At 38.5% G+C, this 25,661-nt stretch overlaps 1 protein-coding gene across 2 annotated transcripts in view; it reads right to left on the bottom strand.

Moving 5' to 3' along the window:
- WDR7 (WD repeat domain 7) overlaps positions 1–25,661 on the bottom strand; it is a 266,103-nt gene that overhangs the window by 116,421 nt on the left and 124,021 nt on the right. For both annotated transcript variants that reach the window (XM_040985029.1, XM_040985030.1), the window contains one exon: positions 7,846–8,067. In XM_040985029.1, coding sequence (XP_040840963.1) covers positions 7,846–8,067 — 222 coding nt within the window. The remainder of the gene's footprint in view (positions 1–7,845; positions 8,068–25,661) is intronic.

Below are 25,661 nucleotides of genomic sequence, written 5' to 3'. Positions count from 1 at the left end.
CACTGGGAGGGAACAGTTTTTCTGGAGAACAACATCAAAGGAATTGGGTGTTGGAGAGGAAGGGAATGGGGGGCAGGATTATAAGGAGTGGGCTGGACAGTCCTCCTGGAGAAGCTGATCATTTGAGCAAAGTGTTGAGGGAAGTGAAGCAGACAGACCAGGGAGTACCTGGGGGGGAAGACTTCTCAGCACCACCTGCTGGATCTCTGTGACAAACAGCCAACACAGATGAGTCAGCGAGGTGGAAAGCTGGAGGAGCTAGCTCACCACAAGCCTGACACAGCATGGCAAGTACACAGGAGCCAAGGAGTACTAAGATCGAGCATGGCTCGATTGTTAGAAACACTCCAAATGGACTAAGTGTTGAGCAAGAAGGCTTGGTGGTAACCAATTAGAAAGGAATCGGGCAGTTACAACAGTGGAAGTGGTTAAGGAATAGTTCGATTTAGGATATATTTTCAAGATAAATTGAGGAAGATTCCTCATGGGCTCGATGTGAGAAGTCAAAGACAGAAATTAGAAACAAAGCTAAGGAATTGGAAAGACTGAGTGATCACCAATGGCTATCATTCACAAGTAGAAAGCAAGTTTTGATGGGACAATCAAGAATCTCATTTTTGCTGAATTTTGGAAGTGTGCATAATTTCTAATTTTCCAAATTCTTAAGAATCTTGCTAGCCTTTTCTTTTTGAAGATGCAATATGATGTCAAATTCTAACTTCAACACACACACACACACACACACACACACACACACACACACACACACAATCACTTCTGCCATGCTTAACATAGTGACAAAGGCCCAGGTAGGCACCAAGTTATCTCCACAGAACCACAGGGCTCTGTCAAATACAATTTTTAAACTAAAGGGATAAGGAAAGAACTCCACTTTCATTGATTTCATTTAGAATTCCACTCTCTGGGTAGAGTTGGGTCCCAGCAGTGTCCAGTCAAACCGGGGAGAACCAAGAAGTCCACCAGCACTCACTTTTTTGATGCAAGCCAAAGTGTTGAGAAATGAAATAGACTTGGTCCCCCACCTGTCACTCACCTGAGTCCTAGAAATTGAGTTTTCTAGGGACATGGCAGGGAATCTACCAACAAGTTCACAAAGTGCTTCTGTTTATTTCTTACTAAAATGCTTTCTAAGAGAACCATCAGCATTTCTACAGCTCTTGAAGGGGTCACAAGAGTTATTCTCCAATGTTCTAGCCCCTTCCTTATATGAAGTTGTCAGGACTTGAAATAACTGAAATACATTAATAACAGAGATCTTATAGCACCTACAGATGTGAAGGAATTGTTTTGTGGAGCTTTTAGAAAGCTTCTCATCAAGGTTATTTAAAAACCAGAAGCACAGGACGGTATTTGCCCTAGTGGTTCCCATGCCGGTTGGCAAGGCCTGGCTTCCATATGTGCCTCCAGCTTCCTGCCTCCGGCTTCCTGCTAATGCATACCTTTGATGGCACCAATGATGGCTTAGGTAATTGAGTTCCTGCCACCTACACGGGAAACCTGGATTGAGTTTCTTCCTCCAAGGTTCCAGTCATTGTGGGCAGTTGATAGTGGTATGAGAGCTCTTTGTCCCTGACTCTCTTTTTGCCACTCAGATAAAATGACCAAATTTGCATCCTTTTTCAAAAAGTGACGGAAATAGGAATGTTCTGTGTGGTTAAAAAACTGTCACTGGCACTAATAGTGCTGAAGGCTGTCATTAAATCCGCTACTCATGCAGTTTAGAGTGACACAGAACCAAAGAAACTGGAAATTAAACTAAAACTCAAAATAAAATAAGTGGACAGTCCATAAGCCAGAAGGTTGACCAAGAGGGTCTTATGCCAGCATGTCAGATTTTAGACCGAAAAATTATTAAGCCTTTGTAGTACTCAGATTTATAGAAGGATATGGTTTTCAAAACTACCAAAGATAATATATTTAGATACTAAAATATTTTCATCAAAGTCACTTGAAAGCCCTTCTGCAATTGAAACAGCAAGAAAGGACAACTAACAAAAATGCCAAATGATACACAGTAGGGGTCAGTAGTTTTTTTCTGTAAATACTCAGATAGTAAATATTTTTGGCTTTTTTAAGCAACTAACTCTTTCCGTCAGTGTGAAACAGCCACTGACAATTTGTAATCATGTTAGCATGGCTATGTTCCAATAAAACTTTATTTGCCAAAATAGGCAGGAATGGAGACCAGATAGCCCACAGGACAATTAATTCAAAATAATACATTTCATGAAGCTGAAAATGTGTGGAGAATAAGTAATGTAGAAATAGCTCTTAAAGAAAAAAAAAAACCTTTTATAGGCAGCACCCATAAGAAGAGGCAGTCAAAGACCATTTTAAAGATACTCAGCTTCAAAGACACAGCACAACATTTGTAGCAGAACCTACAAATATACAGCACTTGGAACAAAGAGCAATCCAACCAGACAGGTGGGTCAGGGAAGAACTATTGTGGGAATGATAACCATCACATTCTTCATTTCCTAGAACTTGGCAATTTCGGATGGAAGTGGCCTTAGGCATAACCTTGTCGAACTTTCTTGTTTAATGGAAGAGAAACTCAAAGCCCAAAGTGCAGTGAATTAACCAAAATTAAAGTTATTTTTGGAGAAGGGTGGGATCACATCAGAAGACTGAGTTTATATGCTGGTGTCAGAATGCAGTTAAAAATGATAAATGAGTTCTACAATATAAATTATAAGTAAAAACAAAATGAATTTAAAAAATCCATTTGAGCTTACTATGGTTAATGTGGTTCAAATTTGACACCATGCAATAAACATACAGAAATTCACCACAATACAAATAAACACATATACTTAGTGTTTTATTGAAATGTAAGTGTAATAACAGAATCATCAAAAAGTGCATTTTCACATAAACTCTCTGAAAACTAATATACTTTACTACAAACAGTGGAAATTAGGTTGTTGGAGAAAAAAGCCTAGGCTTCGGAGGAAAAAAATGCATCTGGAATTAAAACCCTCGTCAAACAAAAAACCTTAAGGAAGTTAGTTCTTGTCTAATAATGGCAGATAAAATGTTGCTAATAATTCCTCCCTCATGTGGTCCTTAGTAAGACTGCACAGGAGGCATGGACACATTGTGCAGGAGCCACTCCCCGTCCTATTCTACTGTACACGCGTGTACATGCAGGCTTCCCACACCTTAGCCCTCCCACTAACTCCAAAAGGTGGGTGCTCTTATTATTCTTATTTACTTATCAGGGAAACTGAACCACAGTTTAATCAAAGCCACAAGGTAGCCACATGGTGTTCTAAAGCCATGCAGCCCAGTTCCAGAAAAGTGAAAAGGCAGTAAAAAGCTGAATTATCTAAACTGTTGTGAGAGTATGAGTGTCATATAGTCTGTCTGAAGAGTTGGCATTAGCTCTTCCATCTGAAACTACAACAGAAATGTGCAATTTGTAGAGTAAGATAGCTTAATGATCATGTGATAAAATAATTTTAAAATAACTATAAACATTTCCATATTATCTTGATTTTCTCTATTCTGCCTGCAGATCAAAACCACAAATGAGTAGCTACTGTTCCGGCATAGTAGAGGCGTAGCAGATAAAGCCCGTGACAACGCCAAGACACACAGAAGTCAGTTCAAGTCCCAGCTGTTACACTTCCCACCCTGCCCCCTGGAAAAGCATCACAGGATACCCAAGGGCTTGGGCCCTGCACTCACAGGGACAGCCAGGTGACCCAGATGAAGCTCCTGACTTGGATCAGCCAGGGCCATTGTGCCGATCTGAAGACAGAACCACCGGTGGATGAAAGGTTTCTCTTTCTCTCTCTCCCTCCTCCCACACTTCCTCTGTAATTTTGACTTTTGAAATAAATAAACTTTAAGAGATAAAAATAAAAGACTTAGAAAAAGCACACAAATAAAACTTTAAACACCAAAAGGTGAAGGAGAGTGGATTAAGGTCGGATGACTTCTGAACACCAGGAAGGTCAAGCGTAAGTACAATGAAAAAAAAAAAAAGTGACGTGGGGCTAGCACAGTGGCTCAACGGGCTGAGCCTCAAGCTGCCAGGGCTGACATCCCATAGGCGTGCCAGCCTGTGTCCCAGCTGCTCCATTTCTGATCCAGCTCCCTGCTTGTGGCCTAGGAAAGCAAGGGAGGATGGCCCATGCCCTTAGGACCTGCACTAACCTGGGAGACCCAGAAGAGGCTCTAGGCTCTTGGCTTTAGCTCTGGCCAGTGCAGCCATTTGGAAAGTGAACCAGTAGAAGGAAGATCTTTCTCTCCACTAAGTCTGTCTTTACAATAGAAATTAATAATTCTTTGAGAAGAAGAAAAAAAAGCTATCTGGCCCCATCTCTCAATACAGTCTGACTATTGGTGAAGGGTGAAAATATTTTACATTTTCTTTTACTTATCTCTGCAAAGGGAGCAGGGCTGTGCTGTCACTACTGTTTCTTTCCCCATAAGTTACAACAACCATCAGTTTTATTAACTGCAATTTGGCAGCTTCTGCTGATAAAATATAGGGGGATCTGGACTAACTTTCTCATAATTAAAATTTCTATAAAATTTAGAAAACAAATTCATAAGAATATATAAGTATGCATGATTAGTAAGTACAAGGATGTGTTCAGGGGGCTCATTTTCACAAACTAGGCTACAACAAAATAAACCAAACATAGCACCAGAAGAATATGAAAAACAAAAACAGCTCCTTAGAAATAAAATAGTCTTCAGACAGCACCCAGTTGCCATTTACATTTGGTGACAACGTAGCTGAACTAATCAAGAACAATTTAATTCCACATTGCTTTAAAAATCATAATAGGAAATAAGCTTTTATGCCAAAAAACTTGCAACAGTTCTTCATTTTTATGTTAATGACTTTCGTTGGAGAACTTAACGAAATCTGTGGATCCTTCCCTCAAACAAAAACAGAAGAGCAAAGAAATGCAGCATTTCCCACGCATTATCAGTGAGACCACGTTCCGTAGGCAGCTGGAGAATTCTAGAATCACATTATTTCTAAAGACCTACTGTGGGGAAAAATTCATATTCTGTGATCTAAGCATTTCATGCCATCAATGACAGCTGTTTGCCACACATAGAGATGTGGGCTTTCTAAACATTTATTTTCCCTCTTTAGCAGGGCCACAAAAGAAAGACTCAGCAAGTGTCCCTGTGTTGCAACACAAGTTAAGGAACACAAGTTAACAAACTGTGACCAATGGGCTCTGGAGTGAGGGACACGTGTTGAAGCCCATGCTTGCTACTTTTTAGCAGTATGATCTTAAAATATATTTATATTCAACATAACCCACAATGTATTGTCTGCTTAAACAAAGGGTTATAATACAATTTCATAAATCTTTAGCAAGTATGTTTGATAGCACTGGGGAGAGCTTTAGTTCCCTCATCTGACTGACTGAAATGATATGATTAGAAGATTATGTAATACATGCAAGGCTCACAGCAAAAGGCCTGGTAAAGGCTAAATGCTCAAGGCCTGAACCATGGCATAGGCGGTAAAGCCACCACTTGTGATGGAAGAATATGGAACACCTCCCCTCTATTTCTCCCTTTATCTGGGTAGTTCTTGCACATAAACAAATCTTTAAAAAAGAGTAAATGCTCAGCAATCAGTTATAATTAATATAATTGTTGTGCTGGGTGTTGGATAGACGCCTCTAACATCTGGGGGCCAGTGAAGAGGTGTAGTGGGTAGCCAGCATCCCAAATGGGCATCTGTTCAAGTCCCTGATGCTCTACTTATTCACTTCCCTGCTAACATTCCAGGGAAAATAGTGGCCTACGAGCTAAGTGTTTAGCCTCAACTATTCACGCAGGAAACCCAAAAGAAGCTCTGGCTCCAGGCTTCCAAGCAGCCCAGCTCTAGCCAATGTGGCAAGTAGGGAAGTGATCCAGCAGACAGTAAATGTCTCTATCTAACTCTTTCAAATTAATAAAGAAATCTTTTTTAAAAAAATCTATCTGTAAGGGTAACAATATATGTGCTTGGGACGGGAGTATAAAGGTATTGAATGAGTGAGTGTCTCTCCTTGTCTCCATCTCTGTAGTGCTGGGAGGAAGAGGTGGCATAGTATGGGACAATCTTGGCGGCTGTCCCCTCCTTGAATACAGTATTCAACCCCCTGAATTCTTGGGGGTTGCTACCAAGTGTCAGCGGAGGCCCCCCTTGGGTTGTACCCTGGGATAAAAGCTGCCTCGTCTATAGTCACTTACTGTCCCTTCCCAACACGCCTGGCCCAGTGACTGACGGTTCTGGGGATACCAGGGCTGAGCCCCAAGCTTCGGTTCAGGACAAGTCTGACAGGTCATGCCAGCCCCAGACGTCCCGGAGCAGCTGAGGCCTCCTGTGTCAGTGAGACACAATTCAACTTGGCCCTCACCAGTCCCACTTCTCCCACTCCTCAAGCTACTGATCCTTGGAGCGCTCTTGCACACACATCTCTGAGTCTGCTGCCTGGGGAACTGACTAGCAACCCTTGGCCAGAAGTCCACAAGCTAACAGGAGATCAAAACGGAATTTACTACAGGGAAGTCAGCATAATTCCTCAATTATAAAATGAGAAGAGAACAACTGGAAGAATAAATGAAAATACCTGTAAGGCAATAGAAACTGTACCCAACAATATGCCAGTAATGCTTTCACTATAGATCAGAATAAAAGTGAAGGAGGAGGTACTGAGGCGAGATGCTATGAAGCCAGACAGAGTCCAGCCACACACACGCAGAGATGCAGGTGCAGCAGAAGCTGAACTCCCAGAGAGGCTTCCTCTATTCAGGAGCAGACTAATTGCACCAAAAAAAGGTTTTTACAGTAAGACTAGGCCCCCCTCTCTTCTTTCATATGAGAGGGAGACTTAGTTAATCCTGGGATCCAGATTGGCCTAGGTTACTAGTGTAGACCCACTATTATCAATTGCCTTCAATATGTGATATCACATACGTAAAGGGCAAGCCCTACAAAATGTTTATCCACATACACACAGAAGTACAAGATGTAGTATATAAAAGTGACTTTAATGTTGGAGTTCTGCATCAGGATAATTCTTCCTTCCATCGATGTGAACCGCTGGGTTTTGAACACACTGGGATTTTTCACAGAATGGTTTTCCAAGGAAGGTTAGAACTCATTATCCACATCTCTAACTACCATTGGCAATTAAAGTTCATCAAATATTGTATCTTAATTGCCTTATCTCAAAATGAGCATGATAATTACTATCTCATTCAGCAGGATCCCATAGAGAATAAATATTTAATAGTAACAATACAGTCTAAATACCACATAAATAAAGAAAATCATACAGATAATGGATGAAATACGCCTTAAGCATCTCATAGGTAGACAAATCTACAACCTCTGAATAAACTTTGAGGGAAAAAACAGTAATGAGATGTAAGTTAAACACAATAGGATAAGTATAAGAATGAGGGAAAAGGGCCCAGTGCGATAGCCTAATAGCCAAAATCCTCGCCTAGCATGCGTCGGGATCATATACGGGTGCTGGTTCATGTCCTTCCTGCTCCACTGCACATTCAGCTCATGCTTGTGGCTTGGGAAACAGTCAAGGACGGCCCCAAAAGCCCAGGCACCCTACACCTGCATGGGAGACCCAGAAGACTTCTCTGTCTCTCTTCCTCCCTTTGCAATAAAAATAAATAAATCTTTACCCAAAAAAAGTATCCCAAGACATTGTAACCATTTAACAATGTGCCAACATTACTGTACTGCCTCCCAACTGGGTTGTATTCAACATTCTGAGACTTCCCTAACGAACTGGAAAGGAACAGATTAGTATCTGTAATGAAAGAGCCACTCACAAGTGTGTCTGGCCAGAGAGTAGTTGGATCCACCGCTGGTCAAACCAAAACCTTCAGGAATCTGACTCGAGCTTCGAGGTCTCGTCAACAGTTTCGGCGGCTCAATTTCAGCACCAAACTCGGCTCCTATGACTCCCAGCAAAACGATAGCAGTGGCTTGCTTGCGTCTTTCTTCGTAAGACGTGGAAATTTTTTTCATTTGCGGGACACTTGATAAGCAACCTACCAATCAAAACATAGGAATACAAGTTAAAAAAGATCAATACAAAAATTAGAAAAGCATTCCACACTATGTATTCAACAGAGAACAGTCATTTCAATGTGCTGCACTGGACAGCCAGCCATTCTCATGTAAAACAATGAGTGTGCATCACTCTGCTACCATTCTGAAGGTCAGCCCAAAACGGATTACAGCTGTGATGGTTTTCTGGCCGTCAACTTGACTGGGCTGAGGGATATGCAGAGAATGAGCACATCATCTACAAGGCTGGCTGCAGAGACCGGAATTTGTATCAGCCACTTGAGTGCAGAAGACCCCCCCTTGATATGGGTTGTTGTAAACCTAGATACAACAGGAAAATAGAGAAAACATTGTTCTCTTGTTCTCTGTCTCTTCACGATCCCTCTCTATCTCCATCCCTCCTAAGGTGGGTCCATTTTCCATTATAACTGCTCGGACAGCAGATTTGAAGTGCTAAGGGCTCTGCCACCTGGGGGCTCTGCTCCCGGGGCAGTGTCACTGGCCTCTTTCATCTTGGGGCTTCCGGTTCTTTGACAGAGTCTCTACTGCAGCTCTCCAGGCTGCAGACAGCCGTCATGGATCGTCGAAGCCTCTGTGATCATGTGAGTCGATCAAATCAATCACACTATACATACGAATATACTCTCTCTAGCTCTCCCTCTCTCTTTCACACACGCGCACACGCACACATACACACTTATACATTGTCAGAGTGTTCTCAAAGAATGTTTAGGTTTTGATCTTACTGTTTCATAGCGTTCTATTTCATTCACCTCTACTCTTAGTTTTTTTGTTATTCTTCCACTTTTTTTCCTCCTCTCTTCTGTTTTATTTCTAGGCTGTTAGGTAGAACAAATTTACTTTCCATTTAGACAGTACAAAACCAGTATTCACTAAAATCAAGCCCTTTCCAGACCGGACATGCATCCATTGCCCAGGTCTAAACCAATCAGGACAAGGAGCATGCAAGCCCTAACTGGAAAAGACACCTGACTGCTACCCAGGGACTTCTCTAACCTGCACAGATTCCCAAAATAGTCCAACATGACAAGTCTGTGACCTTCTTGGAGTGACAGTAGTGAGCAACACTGCCATTTTGAACATACCAAGAGCTAAAAGAAGAAACCATGCTTGTACAGAACATGGGAGCTGGATTCATGCCCAGTGCTAGTACCAAGGTACAGGACAGAATTTCCAAGTTAGGTGCACAAACGCTAAAAACCTCAACCAGCTTCCTTCATTGCACCAGCAGGCTGACCCTCTTCCCACTGTGCTGCCTCCCTTATGCTTGAGCATAAGCCCCCAGCAGAACTCATCTCAACTGCATATTGGCCTCTTGTCAATTGCTACTAGCAAGTGATCGAAAAACAAAATTCAGGAGTTGGTGACACAATTATGGTATACTTCCAGTCAACATGAGGGTACTTCAAAAAGCTCATAAAATCGAAATTACAAGACAAGGTTAGGGGCAGATACTGTGGTACAGCATGATAACCTGTCACCAGGGGCTCCTGGGTATTCCGCTTCTAACCCAGCTTCCTGTCAATGCACCTTGAGGGCAGCAGATGAAGGCTCTTCCTCCCATCCATGAGCAAGACCAAAACAGAGTTCCAGGTTCCTGGACTTTAGCCTGGCCAGCCATCTGGGGAGTGAACCAGCAGATGCAAGATACTTACCTTTCTCTGTCACAATGTCTTTTAAGTAAATAAATGTCTATTAGGGTGCAATAAATTTTGAAATTCATGCATATGAGAGATCTTCAAAACGTTAGTGAAAAATATATATTATGAGAAAACTATATGGATTTCAAATTTTTTGCACCAAAAAAATAACCTTTCTAACTATTTTTTGGTGTTAATGTTTCAAAGTATCCTTGTATTTAATATCTATTTTCCTCTACTACTTTAATAACACACTTAGTTTTATTTGGAATAGCAAGGTACTAGGATCCTTTTAAAGTACTTTAAAGGAACTGAAAATGTCAGAGCCTAATTCTTGATTTAAACCATTATTCATGTTGTAACTTTTTAGCTCACAGGACAGCTAATGTGGCTAATGGTTTCCTCCCATATCACTGCGTTTCTGCTTTACTGCAGTCTACAGATGTAACCTTCTTTAGCCCAGTTGTGTCTCTGGTTTTCTATTCTACCCGTCATACCTAAACCCTGGCACCGAGTTCACAACAGTGCACTCCTGGAGCTGTCTGGACTGGCGCTGCCAGCTTTCTGCTCTTCTCACCTGTGCTGGTTGCTTTCAATCCTTTACTCCTTACACTGACTAATACAACAAACTGCATTAGGAGCTAAGTGTGCCAACAAAGAAATTAACAATAGGATCTCTGAATAATTTCTGCTTTTTTTTTAATTTGATCTCTCTGGCATTCTAAATTGCTGAAGGTGAGTCAAGCTAACGAAATTAGCAAGGCATGAGAGGCCTTATATGGCCAGTTGCATTTTAAACTGCTGGTTAATGGGAAGTATTTGAATGATTCTGTATAAAGAAAGTGTGACAGTAGTGTCCAGTGGCAGAATGGGTGATGGACTGGGATGTGGAACAAGAATAATGGCAAGCAGAAGCAAAACACAGGTTCACACAATGACCAGGTGGAGAACACCAAGTACCAGTGGCAGGGGGATTGCTTTAACACGCCAGTTATCCAGCATATAAGTACTGGACATCTAGTGGATACGCGACCCTACAGTGAGATACGTTGTAGAAATGACAACAGTAAAGTCCTGCTGACAGTAAGCTTAATAGCTGTTAAATTGGCAGATGGAAATGTGTACAATACAGAATTAATGAGAACCTTCAGGGCTGAGAAGTTGAAGGAGGATTTAAAGCATAAAGAACTTGTTGGTTTCTAGCTCAAGGATAGGGAGGTTGGCTAGTACTGATGGATCCAGGAGGAGAATGGTGATAAATGAAACAAATCAGAAAGCTAAGGCCAGATCATTAAACTCTGTACAGGTCGGACTCCCACTTTAATTTTTGTCCCATTAACAATAGGAAGATAATAGGGTTTTAAGGTACAGAACCATCTAATTCAATGTAGGTTTTCAGAAAATTACTCTGAGCAGTTAAGTTGCCTAGTTCTAGTCCTTTCTCTGCTTTCCAATGCCTGCTGACCATCCAGCTCACGGCAGGCAGCAGAGAACTCCTGAACCACCTGGGTCCCCCGCACCGACATGGAAACCCTGAAGGAAGCCAGACTCCAGGAGGCTTCAGCCTGGACTGCGCTTGGATGATGGCAACAACCAGGTAGAGCCAGTTAACACATCATCTTTCTCCCTCGGTCCCTCATCCGTAATGCTGCTGCCCCCTCTTTCTTTATGATGAAACAGAAAATACATAATTAATTTTTTAAATTTTAAAGAAATAACTAAGAAGTGTCAGTACTAAAAGAAATATGGGATTATTTTAAAAAATAAAAAGGGTGATATCAGAGCAGTCGCTGCTTACTTGGACTCCAAGAAAAGTTTAGACCAACTGTAAACACGAAAAGCTCTATTGTCAATGCTGTTATGGTTTCTTCAGAATATATTTTACCATGCTTTTGTTTTTTAATTAGCTCTGAAACTCTGTAATTAGTCTTTAAGTAGGGCATAAAAAAACACAATCTAAAATGAGTCCTCAAAGAAGAGAGCCTTTCTAAAAACATTCTATTTTTGTAACATTTTACCTATTCTCCATTTTTCTGATTTGTCTAATTTTATAGAGTATATTTCAAATTACATGCAGATTGCTTTATAACAATGCTACTCCAATGTTAGGAAAGTATCTTGTAATTTACACTGACAAAATAAATCATATTTTGTAAATTATATTTTATATAAAGGCATTTGGTTTAAAGGTTGAAAAATATTTAACATTAAAGAAGATCTAATCTAATGCCGTAGTACATATTTCTCCCTCTTTGCAGAAATTGACTAGGTTTTTAAACAGAGAGGAAATGTTGGCCAGAACGCATTAGCAAGTACACACTATCCCAGATTCAAACTGTGGCACTGATCTGTGGTAGTTATGGTGATGAAAGTGGGAGAAACAACTTGTGCACGGTTAACTGTACCAAGGGCAGGGAACACCAAGCATCACTGCATCCTGATTCTAAACAAAATGATCGTGGAGATTGCCGTTCACGCATTTAAAACCAACTTTGTTTATGCACAACAACTGGCACGAGGACTGAGAGCGCTGTGCCATTGCAAGCTGGGTTCGCCCACCAGATATTTCCCCCCTTACGCAGGAAGCCAGCCCAGCCCCTCCCCCACGGCTCAGCACGAGCGCGCTCCATAACAATAGTTCAAAGGAAAGCTCTCTTCTGCAGTCGCACTGATTGTTCTGTCAGCTGACCTCTGCAGAAGGGAATTGCTAACCGCTGCCTTGCTCCTTAGCTGACAAATGAATGATCGCAGCTCCATCTATTTTCACTATGGCTGCCTCTAGCCCAGGTGCTCAGACGGAGAGCCCGGTGTGACATCTTAGATCAAGATGAATTGGCACAAACTCCTGATCCAAGATTGTTTTATACCATTTAATTTAGTTTCTTCCCCTGCTTGGATGAGCACAGCTCTGGTTATGGATTTCTATTCTAATGTACTGAAGCAGGCCCTGAAAGGAGCCAATGAAGCAGCTGCTGGAGCAAGGGACTGCGGGGATACTGATCAATAGGCAAGGCATTGACCCCAGCCGTTCAGCCTCTGCAACGGCTGCCGCTCCCAGGGGGCGGGGGCGCACGAGCACACATGTGCAGCTTCCAGTAGGAAATTAAACAACAGGGGCATCTGGAGAACTCCGCCTCCATCCTCGGCCCCCCTCGGCCCCCGCCCTTCTCTGTGCTCCTTTTGTTTAATTACCTCAATCTTCTATGAACTCCCACTCCTCAGGAAGAAATTAAGACTCGAGGGAAGTTTTAATTATGTCTTTGCAAATCGCCATTTGTAAATTCTACCCCTAAGCCAACAGAAAGAATTGTAACAGGTGCCCTCTGCTAACTGGCCAAAATATGAAATCTTAATTAGCTGTCAAGTACATCACTCGATGTAATTTAAAGTTTGGCACGTGCATGGGGTTCTAAGGACAGTATCCGACTGGCAATGAACACACCCGGGGCCGAGGGTCTGCAGTAGGTAATTTTTATCAGCACTCCGATCTGAGAAGATGATAGCTCTTTGTTAACAAGGGACCAGGTTAAAAAGCACAAGAGGAAAAGCCCCTAAAAGAGGCACTGATTGATCAAAGATTGTGTCATCTAAAGGCGCTCATCCTTACTGTTTCCCAAAAATAACGCAGCAATTTTGCAGATTTGGAAACATCTTAGTTACCGGTTCTGCCCTGCGTTTTCTGTCAAATAATAAAAGAAAGGTGCGATTAGCTGCAAGGCTTTCCTGCGCGGAAGCTGACAATCAAATGAGATTCTGTGATGCTAACAATAATTCGGTAAAAGTAAACCTTGCTACAGTTTCATCTGTCTCGTGAAAATTTGGTATTTTTTTTTTTTCTCAGAGACATGCCTCCATTTAATCATGCGAAAGGGTGACACGGAGATCCATTTTCTTGACACGACGCTTGATCACCCTATCACAGAAAGAAAATTAATACCTTCAACTAGCCCTGCGTGGAGAACAGCGGCTGAGAGTAGGGCGAAAGGACGGAAATGAGCGACATTCTAAGTTACAAACAGAATCAGAATAGATTTTCGGTGTGAAAACGAGAGGTTTCTTCCTTACTGCGTTACTCTCAGCAAAATAAGCTGCTTGGATTTTTGTTTTTCTAAACAGCGATTTCATTCATACGGTGTTCCTCCAAAGCACATAATTGTCTTTAGATCTAGCATAATTGACTCTAGATTTACAGGAACAGGAGTAAACATTTTACTTACAGTTTAACTAGAACACAGGTAAAATATTTGAGAAGTTTAAGCTATTTAAAGGGCTACGAGATATTGATTACTTCATTTAAAAAGCAGTCAGAGAGTGCAACCAAGAGGTCAAGATAAATTTAGCAGTTTGAAGCACTTTACTAAATAACTCTAAAGATCATGTTAATTGGCTTTGTGCAGTTCTAGGGTAAAATTAATTTTATCCTAGCTTACAATAAAAGGATTAAAAGACATATTAAGTTCTTCAGTTTAACTGGAATAAGAATCAATGGATTTGAATTAAGGCTAAACGCAGTTTTATGAGAGATGGACAGACGATCAGCAGATACTTTAATATCTGCTATTAGCCACATATTGATGTAGCTCTGAAATTGTATTAGTTATTAAAACCGTAGGTAAGTATATTCCAACAATTTGCTACTCTAAAAATACACTTTAAAAACTATGTGGTTTGACCTGGAAAAGCTGTTTTTTTTATAAAATGTACTTCTTTGCTTATGGCTGAATATCAGAATGCTTTTTATACTTGAATTATATATGTGATGATTAAACTTCTACTAAAAATTGAAATCTGTAATGTGTTGAAATCAATCTGAATTCCCTCCAAGATTATAATTATATTAAGCAGATATCCCAAATTCTAACATAGTAAGCTTTGTTCCCCTTATATTAAAAGTTGGTATTAGCACAATTTCATGCTAGAAATTTGTAGTACATGAGTAAATCCCACTGATGGTTATGGTGGTATATTTTTTCAAACTATTATAATTTTCAGTATACCCTAAAACTTTGGAAACTTTGAAATGCTTAGTTGCTCTTATGTGAAACCAAATTGTTAAATATTCTTTGAACTTTTAACATGCAATAATGTTAAAAATCATATCTAGTGACAAACTGTTTTTGATTTCTTACCTAGCAAAATAAAATACTCAATTTATAATTAATATGATATACATATATTTCATGAATTGTTAAATTACCAAGACATCGTAAGTCTTCGAAAAGTGGAAAAAATGAGTAGTAAAGATCTTAAATAAAACCAAAGGGCGGTATGTAGGAACCACTTAATCTGAATTAAGCTTGAAATTACTTCCTTATTTTGATTGAAGTGTATCTGCTAGCATTAAGGTTTTGATAAACTGCTGAGAACAGGAGTAGATGCAGCAAAGTGAACGTCATGATGAGTGGCAGTCCTGAAGACAAGCAAACTTACAACACAGAGATGGCCTGACCGTTTACAACACCTGCGTACAATCAGCAGAGCTTCAGTTTATGGTCCAAAGCTCTACAAATGTTAGTCAACAAAGCTATAAGAAATTTCTATTTTAAGACTACCAAAATATTCTCATAAAATTTTCACGTTTTTCTATTTCTTTTTTTTCAACCCTATAGATATTTTAAATGTGATACACCATTGTCATTAGTTACTGATTAGGAAAAGCATATATAAAATTGTATGCCAAGTAAAGATGAGTTTAAAACCATATATGGTAGTGAAATGCATCTTAAACTAGATCTCTATAAACAAGTTGAATCCAAAAAGTATTTTAGATGCTGATGTAATTTAATCAAAATAAACTTCCTTCTGACTACTATCTAAATTCATGCACCTGGCTGGTAAATGGCTACTCACATATTTATTTTTGGGATATGCCTGTGAAATAATAGTATGCAACTAATCAAATATATATTAGTTTTATATATACATATGCTTACATGTATTACATTCATGCGATTACACACTATTAGCATATAACATTTTTAGTAAAGGCACCACAACATTATATCTAAGTAAGCTACAACACATTTTTGAAATTCTAAAATGTGCTGCCTTTGTGTTAGAATCATAATGAAAAAAGTATTGGTACACAGTGCAGTTTTCACAGTGTAAACAGTTTCCACATCTGTCTGGCCTAGGATTTTCTATAGGATGGCTTATGGTGCATAAAGAACAACGTCAAACAAATGTCAATTTTTCCCAGAGGTACAACAGGAGACATTCGAGTAACTTGTTAGTAGGGTGGGAGGATATGTGTGGGAGGAGGGAGACTTCAAAACAACCTCACTGACTGTCAATTCTTTTGCTTTTAAATTATTTTTAAAGAGTTTGAAATGCACAGTGTTATTAAACTGTAGACATCCATTTTGCTTCAATTCATAGAGATGAATTTGTGAAATGGGAACATGGAAAGCATAGGTAGACGACAATCTAGGAAGGACTGGAAGACCTCAAGTGTCCCATGTGGGGGAGACTCTGAGTTTCACAGGCTCAGATGCCAACTGTACGGATTTCACCTTATTTCTAACTGTAGGTAACGAGAGTCCCTTCTGTAAACAAGTGCTGTCACATGACTGCAACACCTCATTTTCACTCATTGGCCTATTTAATTTAGAACACAGCAATTTTTATAAATAAAGCAAATAAATTTTAATGACATGAGATAATAAAATACAATTACAAATGGTTACATGGCCAGCATGTAAATTTCTATCTATACATTTAAAGTGAAGCTAAAATAGAGTATATTTCTTGAATCTTTCTCTTTACTTCCTAAAGCAAAAAGGTGAGGTGACTCAAAGTGAGTGTCATGTGGAACTTAACACACTTCTTTTCCAACTTCTACATCATTGCCAAGCGGGGGAGAGGCAGAATGTTAGTGGCATGTGAGTTTCTCTCACTGTATTGGACACATCTGGATTGCTAGGTCACACATCTGCCAGCAGCTTCCTCACACCTACTGTCTGGGATGTGAAAAGTACTAGACATTATGCTTTTTTACATGTTTTCTTGTTGGTGGTGTTGTTTTTCCCCTGCACTATGCCCGCCCTCCTGAAAACTCCAGCAAATAACCCTGTTATTAATTTGTATGTATGCACAATAGCCCCCTGCTGGCATGCAACAGGCCCTGCAAATGCCTACGGGTCTCTGCCAGTGGGGCTGCTGATAAAGCTGTTTTGAAATAATGCCTCCCCATGTGACAGTGTATGGTAGCTGCTATAGATGTGACAAAATATGCACAAGCATTTCCTGCTCAAGCAACACTAAAACAAAAATTTAAGAATGCTGAATGCCATCACGATCCTATGTCGATAATCAGAAACTTCCAGGAAACTTCCATATTTTTCCAGCATTTCATGTATACATCTCTTCTCAGAAGCACTATTCAATAGTTGTTTTTTCACAGCCCAAATTATTTTATTTTTCTCTTTGTTCTCCACCTAAACATCAGAAGGTCTAAAAAAATTTTTTTTCTTTTACCTTTACTTTCAGTGCAAATATTCTAAGCTTGGGAAAAAATTACAATTTTTAAAGAACCAAAAACCTAAGACAGCAACATAATCAGAAGTCTTTTAGGTAATAATTCTCTCAGAAAACATCTAATTTTTGGTTCAATGTGCCTTTCAAAGGTGGTTTTGAGACATATGGCAAATTTTTAAAGCTGTACAGACGCTAACATTTACAAGACCACTGTTAGATTGCAAGGAAAAGATTATTTCAGAAATTCAGGGGTTAGCAACTTGTAAAATTACACGAATCTGAAAACACAGACAAGCATTGTCACAGGCAGTTTCTCCTCCTGCAGTTTTTGTTCATAGGACAAAAGATCTGCAATCAGGTTTCCTTATGAAAATACTGAAGCAGATGAAACCGCACCCGTCACGCCGCGCTGGGCTGTCAGAACGCCCCCGATGAAGGTGGGGTAACTGTCCATTAGAGTTAGATCTGCAGTCATTTCTATTCATAATTTGACAAATCATTTATTGTGTTTGCTTAAAAATATTCTCACCTAAATAAACTATCTCTATGAACTCAGTGATGGACCTAGTGCCGCGTCCCAAGGGGCTAGCTGGCACACCCACTCGTGCAGAAGGCCGGTGTGAATCTGAGTTGCCAACCTTGCATACAGCAGGCCTTGGATTTTTTTGGACAACTTTCAACATGTACTTAGTACACAAGCCTAAAAATACTGGAGATTCAACTCAGTGATTTCTTACAATTATGGGTTTAAAAAAATTACTACTCCTGAAATGAAGGCTACCATAGAGTGTTAATGTTTAATCTACACATGCATGAAGTCAGACACCCAGGTTTGTAAGATGCCGTGCTGTTTAATAAGAGTAGCTTAAAAACAACTCGTTGTTGCTCCATGGTAGAAGAATGATTTCCTTAACATTATGTTTCAGTGGCTCAAATCATGAAACTATTTCAGAGTTGTGAGTAGAAAGCTATTTTATTTTGCGTTTAATTCATCCGATAGTCAACAGTCTCCCACGCACCAAGCTGCACGTTTCACATGTACTGACGCTGGATAAAGACACATGCCCGACAAGGCTTACTTCACCACTATGGGAAGAATGTTATCAAGAGAAAATGCAATTTATTGAGAGTTTTTACCACCACCACTGCACAAAACCGCTGGTGTCAGAACCCTAAACTGCCATGTCAGAACTGACACAGGCAGAGGAAAAGAACCCACAGCAACACGTGCTTAGCATTTGCTAACTTGTAACTTGTTTCTCCTACCAGCAAAAGAAACTTAAATAATCTCTGTAACACCTAGTGTTTCTGAGCCCTACAAAATGTCCAAACCCACAGCATTTGTTATGAGCAGGAGGGAAGAGAAACCTTCCAACATGGTGAAGTTAAAAACTTCACCATTTAAAACAACAGCAACAGAAAGCCCTTTCAAATAATTAGAAAAACATTAGGCCCATATAAATACAATCTACTTACCGAGGGTGCCTCACACAATTGAAGGGCCCTTACTATAATGATGTAATTACATGCTTAATACAGTCACTTTCCAAATTACAAAAGCAATTAATATTTTAAAAGAATTATTGGCAGGGGGAAGTCTAGGGTTCAGAAGTATTGCGAGGAGGAACTGAAGATCACAGGGTGATCTAACAAAACAAACAGCCATGTTTCACAGACAAGGAAGGGTAAATGTTTGAATCCAATGGTGAAGGAGAGGAGTGAGTGGTCACTATGGGTATATGCCATTGCAGAACAATCTCTACTCTTCCCTGGCCGATACGTCAGTGGTTATTGGGTTGGAGCCAGCTAATACTTGACACCTGCATGTAACATTACAAAACCTTAATTCTTCATGTAATATTTGTATATAGCAGTAACACGTATATAAGTGTAAGTGAACACAATTTGACATCTGCTCCAAAATGTATCTCTAATAAACTAATTTGAGCTACCTTCAAATCCTCTATAATTTAAAATGCTTCTTAAAAATGAGCAAAAAAATTATAAATAAGGATAATACAGAATTAGTTGACAGTGTCTAATGATGTTATATATTTTTTTTCTATTGGGATACAAAAATACAGAACACTTGGGGGTAGTGTTCTATCAAGAGATAGAAAGTAACTATTAAATAAATTGGTTTTACATGGAGCATACACATGGGATACCAAAATATATAGCTACAATCCAAAGCACTGCACATACATATCATTATCATGTGGAGACCAAACAGTTAACTACTTCAGCAGGAAGACAAAATCTGCATGTCATCCACAGACACATTAATAACTTTCCACACAAGTTCCTTCAAATACATAAATATGGTATAAAAAAGCACTCATTAATTCAAGAGATAAATTCAAGTTTTTAGCCACTTCTGCTTAAACCTTCTCCAAAATTAATTTTGACCATGAGTGTCAGCATACAGACACAATATTTTCCAATCTCACATGCTGAACTCAAAATATTGCAATGAAATTCATGATCATGTCCGAAGTTCACATGATGCTATGGGAGCATAGCTGAGAGTCACCATAAGGGTTAAGACAATCATTTTCTACTGCATACTGGTGCTATTCTAAGCCAATAGTGTGTTTAAATCCACACCAATGAAATCAATACAGCACTGTTCTATTCAAGGTGAGACCAAATAAACCTGTCTGAAGCTTTGAGGAATAGGCTTTGCAGTATACTTTGAGTGCTAAATGCCTTTCAGTCCAGAGATCTGTCATGAAATAATCATTAGACATCATTCACTCTTCCTAAAAAGCTTAACATCTAAACTTGTTCAGCATCCACTAGAGCATCAGTATAGACTACCAAGTGAGTACTCATTAGCACTTAGAGATGTTTCAGTCCCTCTGTTTAATCATGGGTTCTTTTAGCAGCAGTGCTCCAAGATATTAATGTATATTTACCATTTGATTAGCACAATGATACAAATGATCAGACAATAAGACATCAATATTTGGGTCAATCTTGTTTGGACAACATGGCATAACCTCACCAAGTCAACTCCATAAGGGTTATTATTCCAAAATAAAACCCAATGTTTTCCTGCCACTCAGCATCATATATCATTCTGTGTCACATATAAGGAAAATAAAATTAAGTAAACTGCTGCTTAGAATTAATCAAGAGTTGGTCTTGGTGCTAATTCCAAACGCATTTTAAAAGAAAGCTTGCTTTATTAATGCTGTTCATATCTCAAATTCAGTCACATGATCAGCTGAACTGCTGCGTATCTATTATCAAGGACCTTGTACGTGGATACCATGTTGAGAAAGCAAATCAAAGCATTTATCTCCTTTCTATTAGCTGAAAGATTAAATAATAGAGAATGTTCTTTGGTAATGTTACTAGATCAGATGCATAATTTGATAGCTGAGGTAATCTCTGTACTTACAAGAAGTTAACCCTTTTACGCCATTATATTAATCTTCTCAATTTCAACCTAATATTAATGAAAATTTCATTTCTGCAAGATAATAAATTGTCCTTCATCTTAAGACTCAAATGAAAATATATGGCCAGGTATTTATGACCTCATTTATGGTTTTACAACCTATTTTCAATCTATTTAATACATATTGAATTCAACCTAAATTAGAGTCATGGTATTATATGAACATTTTACTTAACTGGATGACACAGAATATTTTCCCAGAACTACTTGTATAACTAATTTTAAATAAAAATATTATTTTTACTATCAATATTTTAATTTTCCAAATATACATTAAGCTATAATATTTTAAAACTTCCTAGTATTCTAACTGCCAGCCAATTTGATACATGATGTTTTCATTTCTTTTTTAGAAATTCCAACATGAAGATTCATGAAAGATGAATTTCACTGATCAAGTGGCCACTTTTACGAAGCATTACATTTTTTTCTTTAAGATTTATTTTTATTATTTTTTTATTGGAAAGGCGGATATACAGAGAGGAGAGACAGAGAGGAAGATCTTCCATCCGATGATTCACTCCCCAAGTGAGCGCAACGGCCGATGCTATGCCAATCTGAAGCCAGGAGCCTCTTCCGGGTCTCCCACGCGGGTGCACGGTCCCAAAGCTTTGGGCTGTCCTTGACTGCTTTCCCAGGCCACAGGCAGGGAGCTGGAAGGGAAGTGGGGCTGCCGGGATTAGAACCGGCGCCCATATGGGATCCCGGGCGTGCAAGGCGAGGACCTTTAACCACTTGCACCACCGCGCCGGGCCCAAAGCATTACATTTTTAAATGACCATTTCTTCTCCCTGGTTAAGGCATATCAATAGGTTCTCTGAAATAGTCAAATAGCTAACAAAAAAAAAAAAATCAGTCTAGTAATTATGAAAAGAAATTTCATTGGGAAAAATTCAAGAAAAAAAGGAAGACTTCTACTTATGTAAAAAAACATAATATACAAATAACACTGGGGAACTATGTACAGCATGACTTTTGTGAATCTAAATCAGTCACCTTTTCCCCATAGTTGTAGATCTCAAAAGTTTACAACAAATAAAAATACAAACTTTTCCAGTTATAACCATTGCCATAAAATGCACTTTTCAAAAACATACAATCTATAAAATTAGCATCACAGACACGGGCTCTGGTCTTAACTGCTCCCTGAGAGGAGTCTCAGTATATTCTCATTTTTTAATCCAGAGTTTGATCAAAGTCAACCAAGCCAAAGCAAGTGCCACGATCCCTTTCAACTTCTACTCCAAGAAGAGCTTACTGCTTCTCCCTACTGTCTGTGCAACCAATATCTATACCACTTTCCCTAAATTGTCACATGGTCTGTTTCTTTATCATGGTGATTGTTTAATTAATTAGGTACTAAGTATATTTATTATATCTACAATTAAATTTAACCTCCTTTGTAAAAATAAAAATAACAGATTGATTTGCTCTAACAATACAACTGTTTTGGATATACTAAGCAAGCACATTATGAAAAAGAAGCAAAATGTTGTTTTCAAATAATTTGTGCCTTTAAAGATATGTTAGATTAACTGTTAATACAAAAACATGATCAATAAAAGCAATTCATTCTTGACTCTCAAATCTCACTTGGTATAGGTGAAACTTCAATAAAACTGGTGCTCCTCTGGATTTTACATTTTGAAGCATGATTACAATTTTATTGAAAAGTATGTAAGAATAACACACTATTTTAAATTACAGTCATTTTGAAACTAAGTTGCAACTTATCCTGATTTTTTATAAATAGAGTAGGTTTCTATTGGAAATCAATGGGAAGACAGGTAAAATTAGATAGCCATGGTTACCAGAATATCAATAAGAGATATAACCATATTCAATTCCAAGTCTTAAGCTGAAAAAAGAAGAAAATAAAAATGCTTTTTTGCGCATACAAATGGTTAGGACATAGACCATCCTTTTACTGCCATTATGAATATGAAATAAATAAATAATTTTCATAATTGTTTCATCTTAAAAATCACTTTTTATACTTTTAATCTGCATATTCTAAAACTAAAACAATAATATTACAAAGTACAAAATAAGCAGCTTAAGTTTCATCAAATTTCATATTTATTTAACAGAAAGCATGAGAAAACTTCAAAAATGAATCAGTCTTCTATGCTGAATACTAGTTCACTATATAAAATTAAGAAAAATAAAATGGAGAGTTCACCATAAATATATTCAAATATCATTCACCGACAGTTATTCCAAAAAGTAGAAATTACAACATAAACATTACTTATGAAATATCTTCCAGATGCATTAAATAATGAATTTACATTTTTTGTTACTAAATACCAAATAAAAAGCTTGACACTAAAAAAAAATGTATTCAGACTTCTGAAACACATAATTACCAGCTGGCAATAGCAGAGTACTTCTGAGTGTTATTTTAGCTTTACTTATAAATTTCTTTTCTTGATTCATGTACATTTATATACAAATCTTTAACTTTCTATTCAGCTGTGTATATTTAAACTTGTAAAAAGGGTATGGCTAGGAAATTTTGTAGAATCTATTCACATATATTAATAATTCATCTCATTTCACAGCTATGCCTCAATTTAAAAAAAGAAATGTGCATCTGTATAAGACACAATAGTCACTGGCATATTTTGTGTGTGAAAAAAGTATTGAAACAGACCAATAATTTAATTGCTATTGGAAAATAATAGTTACATTACTCTCAAGGCTATTAAGCATGCATTCCTTAACATAATTAAGTACTCAAAATGGCTAGATTTACAAATCAATTTATTTATTTTTCTTGAAATATTTTTTTCAAAACCTCTAAACCTAAAATCCCTGCTTGCTCCCAAAGTGAAAAATACAGAAAATCAGTAAGCTCTTGAAATACGCTACCAACCATCCTGTTCAGAAATGAAAGACCGATACTATATTAAAGGAAAAAAATGAAACCACAAATAAGTAACAGAATTGTAGCAGGCCCCACAGTGTTGTAGAAACTCAATACTTGACTGCTCTGCTGCTGGAGCAACTCCAGAGAGAGTTAACCCGGTGTGATAAAAGACTTGACAAAGCAATTCTGACTGTGCAGCAATGCTAAGTTGTGGACTAATACAAGAACAGGAGGCCCAATCGCTGTCTTTCACCACGCACAATTTACACATGGCTTTATCAATAGCCTTAGTGCTGAATACAGAACACACTCTATTTGGCTTTCAGTCAATTAAGCTTTAAGCTGTCAGCAAACAAGACTTTTAAGTTAATTTTGAATCACCACGAATCAAGTTGAAGGTTGTGAAAGGGCGGCTCACATGCAGGCATGAAAAAAGGCAGTTTAATTGCCTCTGAATAGCTATTATATGCTGCAATTGGCCTATTGAATCTTAGATGATCTATTTATTTATTAAAGTGCAGCCATCAAAGATCAGTAAGAGAGTGAATAATGGGAATGGTACTTCCACCATTTGGCATAAGAATTTGATATATTTGCAAAATGCAAGAAATTTTGCATTTCATTTTTAATGTAAAAATTTGTGCAATACACAGTCTATGGCCATAGCACCCTGAGCGCACCGGATCATGGCTGATCTAGGCAGCTAAGCAGGGCCGGGTCAGGTTAGTACTTGGGTGGGAGAAAATTACCAAAACAGAGTAGACTACCCAGAAATTAGAGAACTGTGTTTTTTAAGGGAGTAGAGTTGTTTGTTTGTTTTAATGATACACTTTTTGGCATACAGTATTATCTGATAGGAAATCTATTTAGAATGCATATGCTCTGTTATAAGTGTTTTATTAAATACAGTCAGAAAAATAGTAACATTGAATTACATCAAAGACTTAAAGATACCTTAATTTAGAATCCCTTAGACTGACCACACTATTACTTGTTTGACGGGAAGGACTATCCAGCACATTGTTTCAACAGACTTCAAATATGACTAAAGATGACTCAAGAAAAAGGTATCAGAAAATTTTTAAAAAACAGCCACATAACATCTAGTTTGAAGAAAGACTGTGGTTGGCCAGAGTCCTAATTGTTTTTTTTTTTCTGAAAAAAAATTTTTTTCAATTGCATGTAGTCCGGTTTATTATGATAGAGCTAGTTGTGAGTGCTGCATGCGTAGATTGATTTTATTAGGAGAGAGCACCGAAGCGTTAGGTTGGTGGTAGCGAGGGAATGCTCGGATTTTGTAAACAGATGTAAACATAGATCAAATTTAGGGATGGTAACACAGAACCATTTGGCTTTGGCCAGGATGAGTTACGCGCCTTCAGACATTTTCACACACGTTCACATGTTAGTCCTTGAGCAATAAGTGCATTGAATGAGCCACTTCCGGTTACATGGTGAAAACATATGCAGATGAATAACTGTAAAGGATGCATGATTATAGGAACTTGGAGAGAATGCAGATTAATTTTAGTGTTCCCTCAAGAACAGTCACTTATTCTGGGAAGCTGGGAGCCGTCACTCTGCACTTGCACAACGGAATGGCAAGCTGAGAAGTGGGATTGACCATCTGCCATTCCAGGAACTCCCACATATTCAAGGGCAGAAATCCACTGAAAGGGCATGGAGAACTTCCATCTCCTCCTGTCCATTACTATAAAAATAGTTCTCTGCTTTACACTGACAAAGTACCTTACAATTGTTTATTAATTTTTCCTTACCAAACAATAAATAAATGCTTTTAAATTCACAAATGTAGAGATACTAGAGTAGAAAATTTCTGCTGGATTTCATAGGGAAACAAGGGAAGGCGCAGACTAAGGATAAGAATCAGACTACACAGGATAAAACAAAGTACTGACTATGTCAAGAAGGAATAGTCTGTGTGGCTGGGGACATTACTAGAAACACTAGCAGAAAATGATTCAGTGGTTACAAATACCCATTTCACATCTCCTCCTATGTTGGTACAGTTTATATATTCAGTTAAGACACAAAACACCTTTAATTTACAGATAAGCATCCACTCATCCAAATGGGAGG

The sequence above is a fragment of the Ochotona curzoniae genome, unplaced genomic scaffold, assembly GCF_017591425.1.
Source record: "Ochotona curzoniae isolate NIBS_2020 unplaced genomic scaffold, NIBS_Ocur_1.0 contig_43, whole genome shotgun sequence".
Lineage (NCBI taxonomy): Eukaryota > Metazoa > Chordata > Mammalia > Lagomorpha > Ochotonidae > Ochotona > Ochotona curzoniae.
This window is presented reverse-complemented; position numbering and strand designations above follow the sequence as displayed.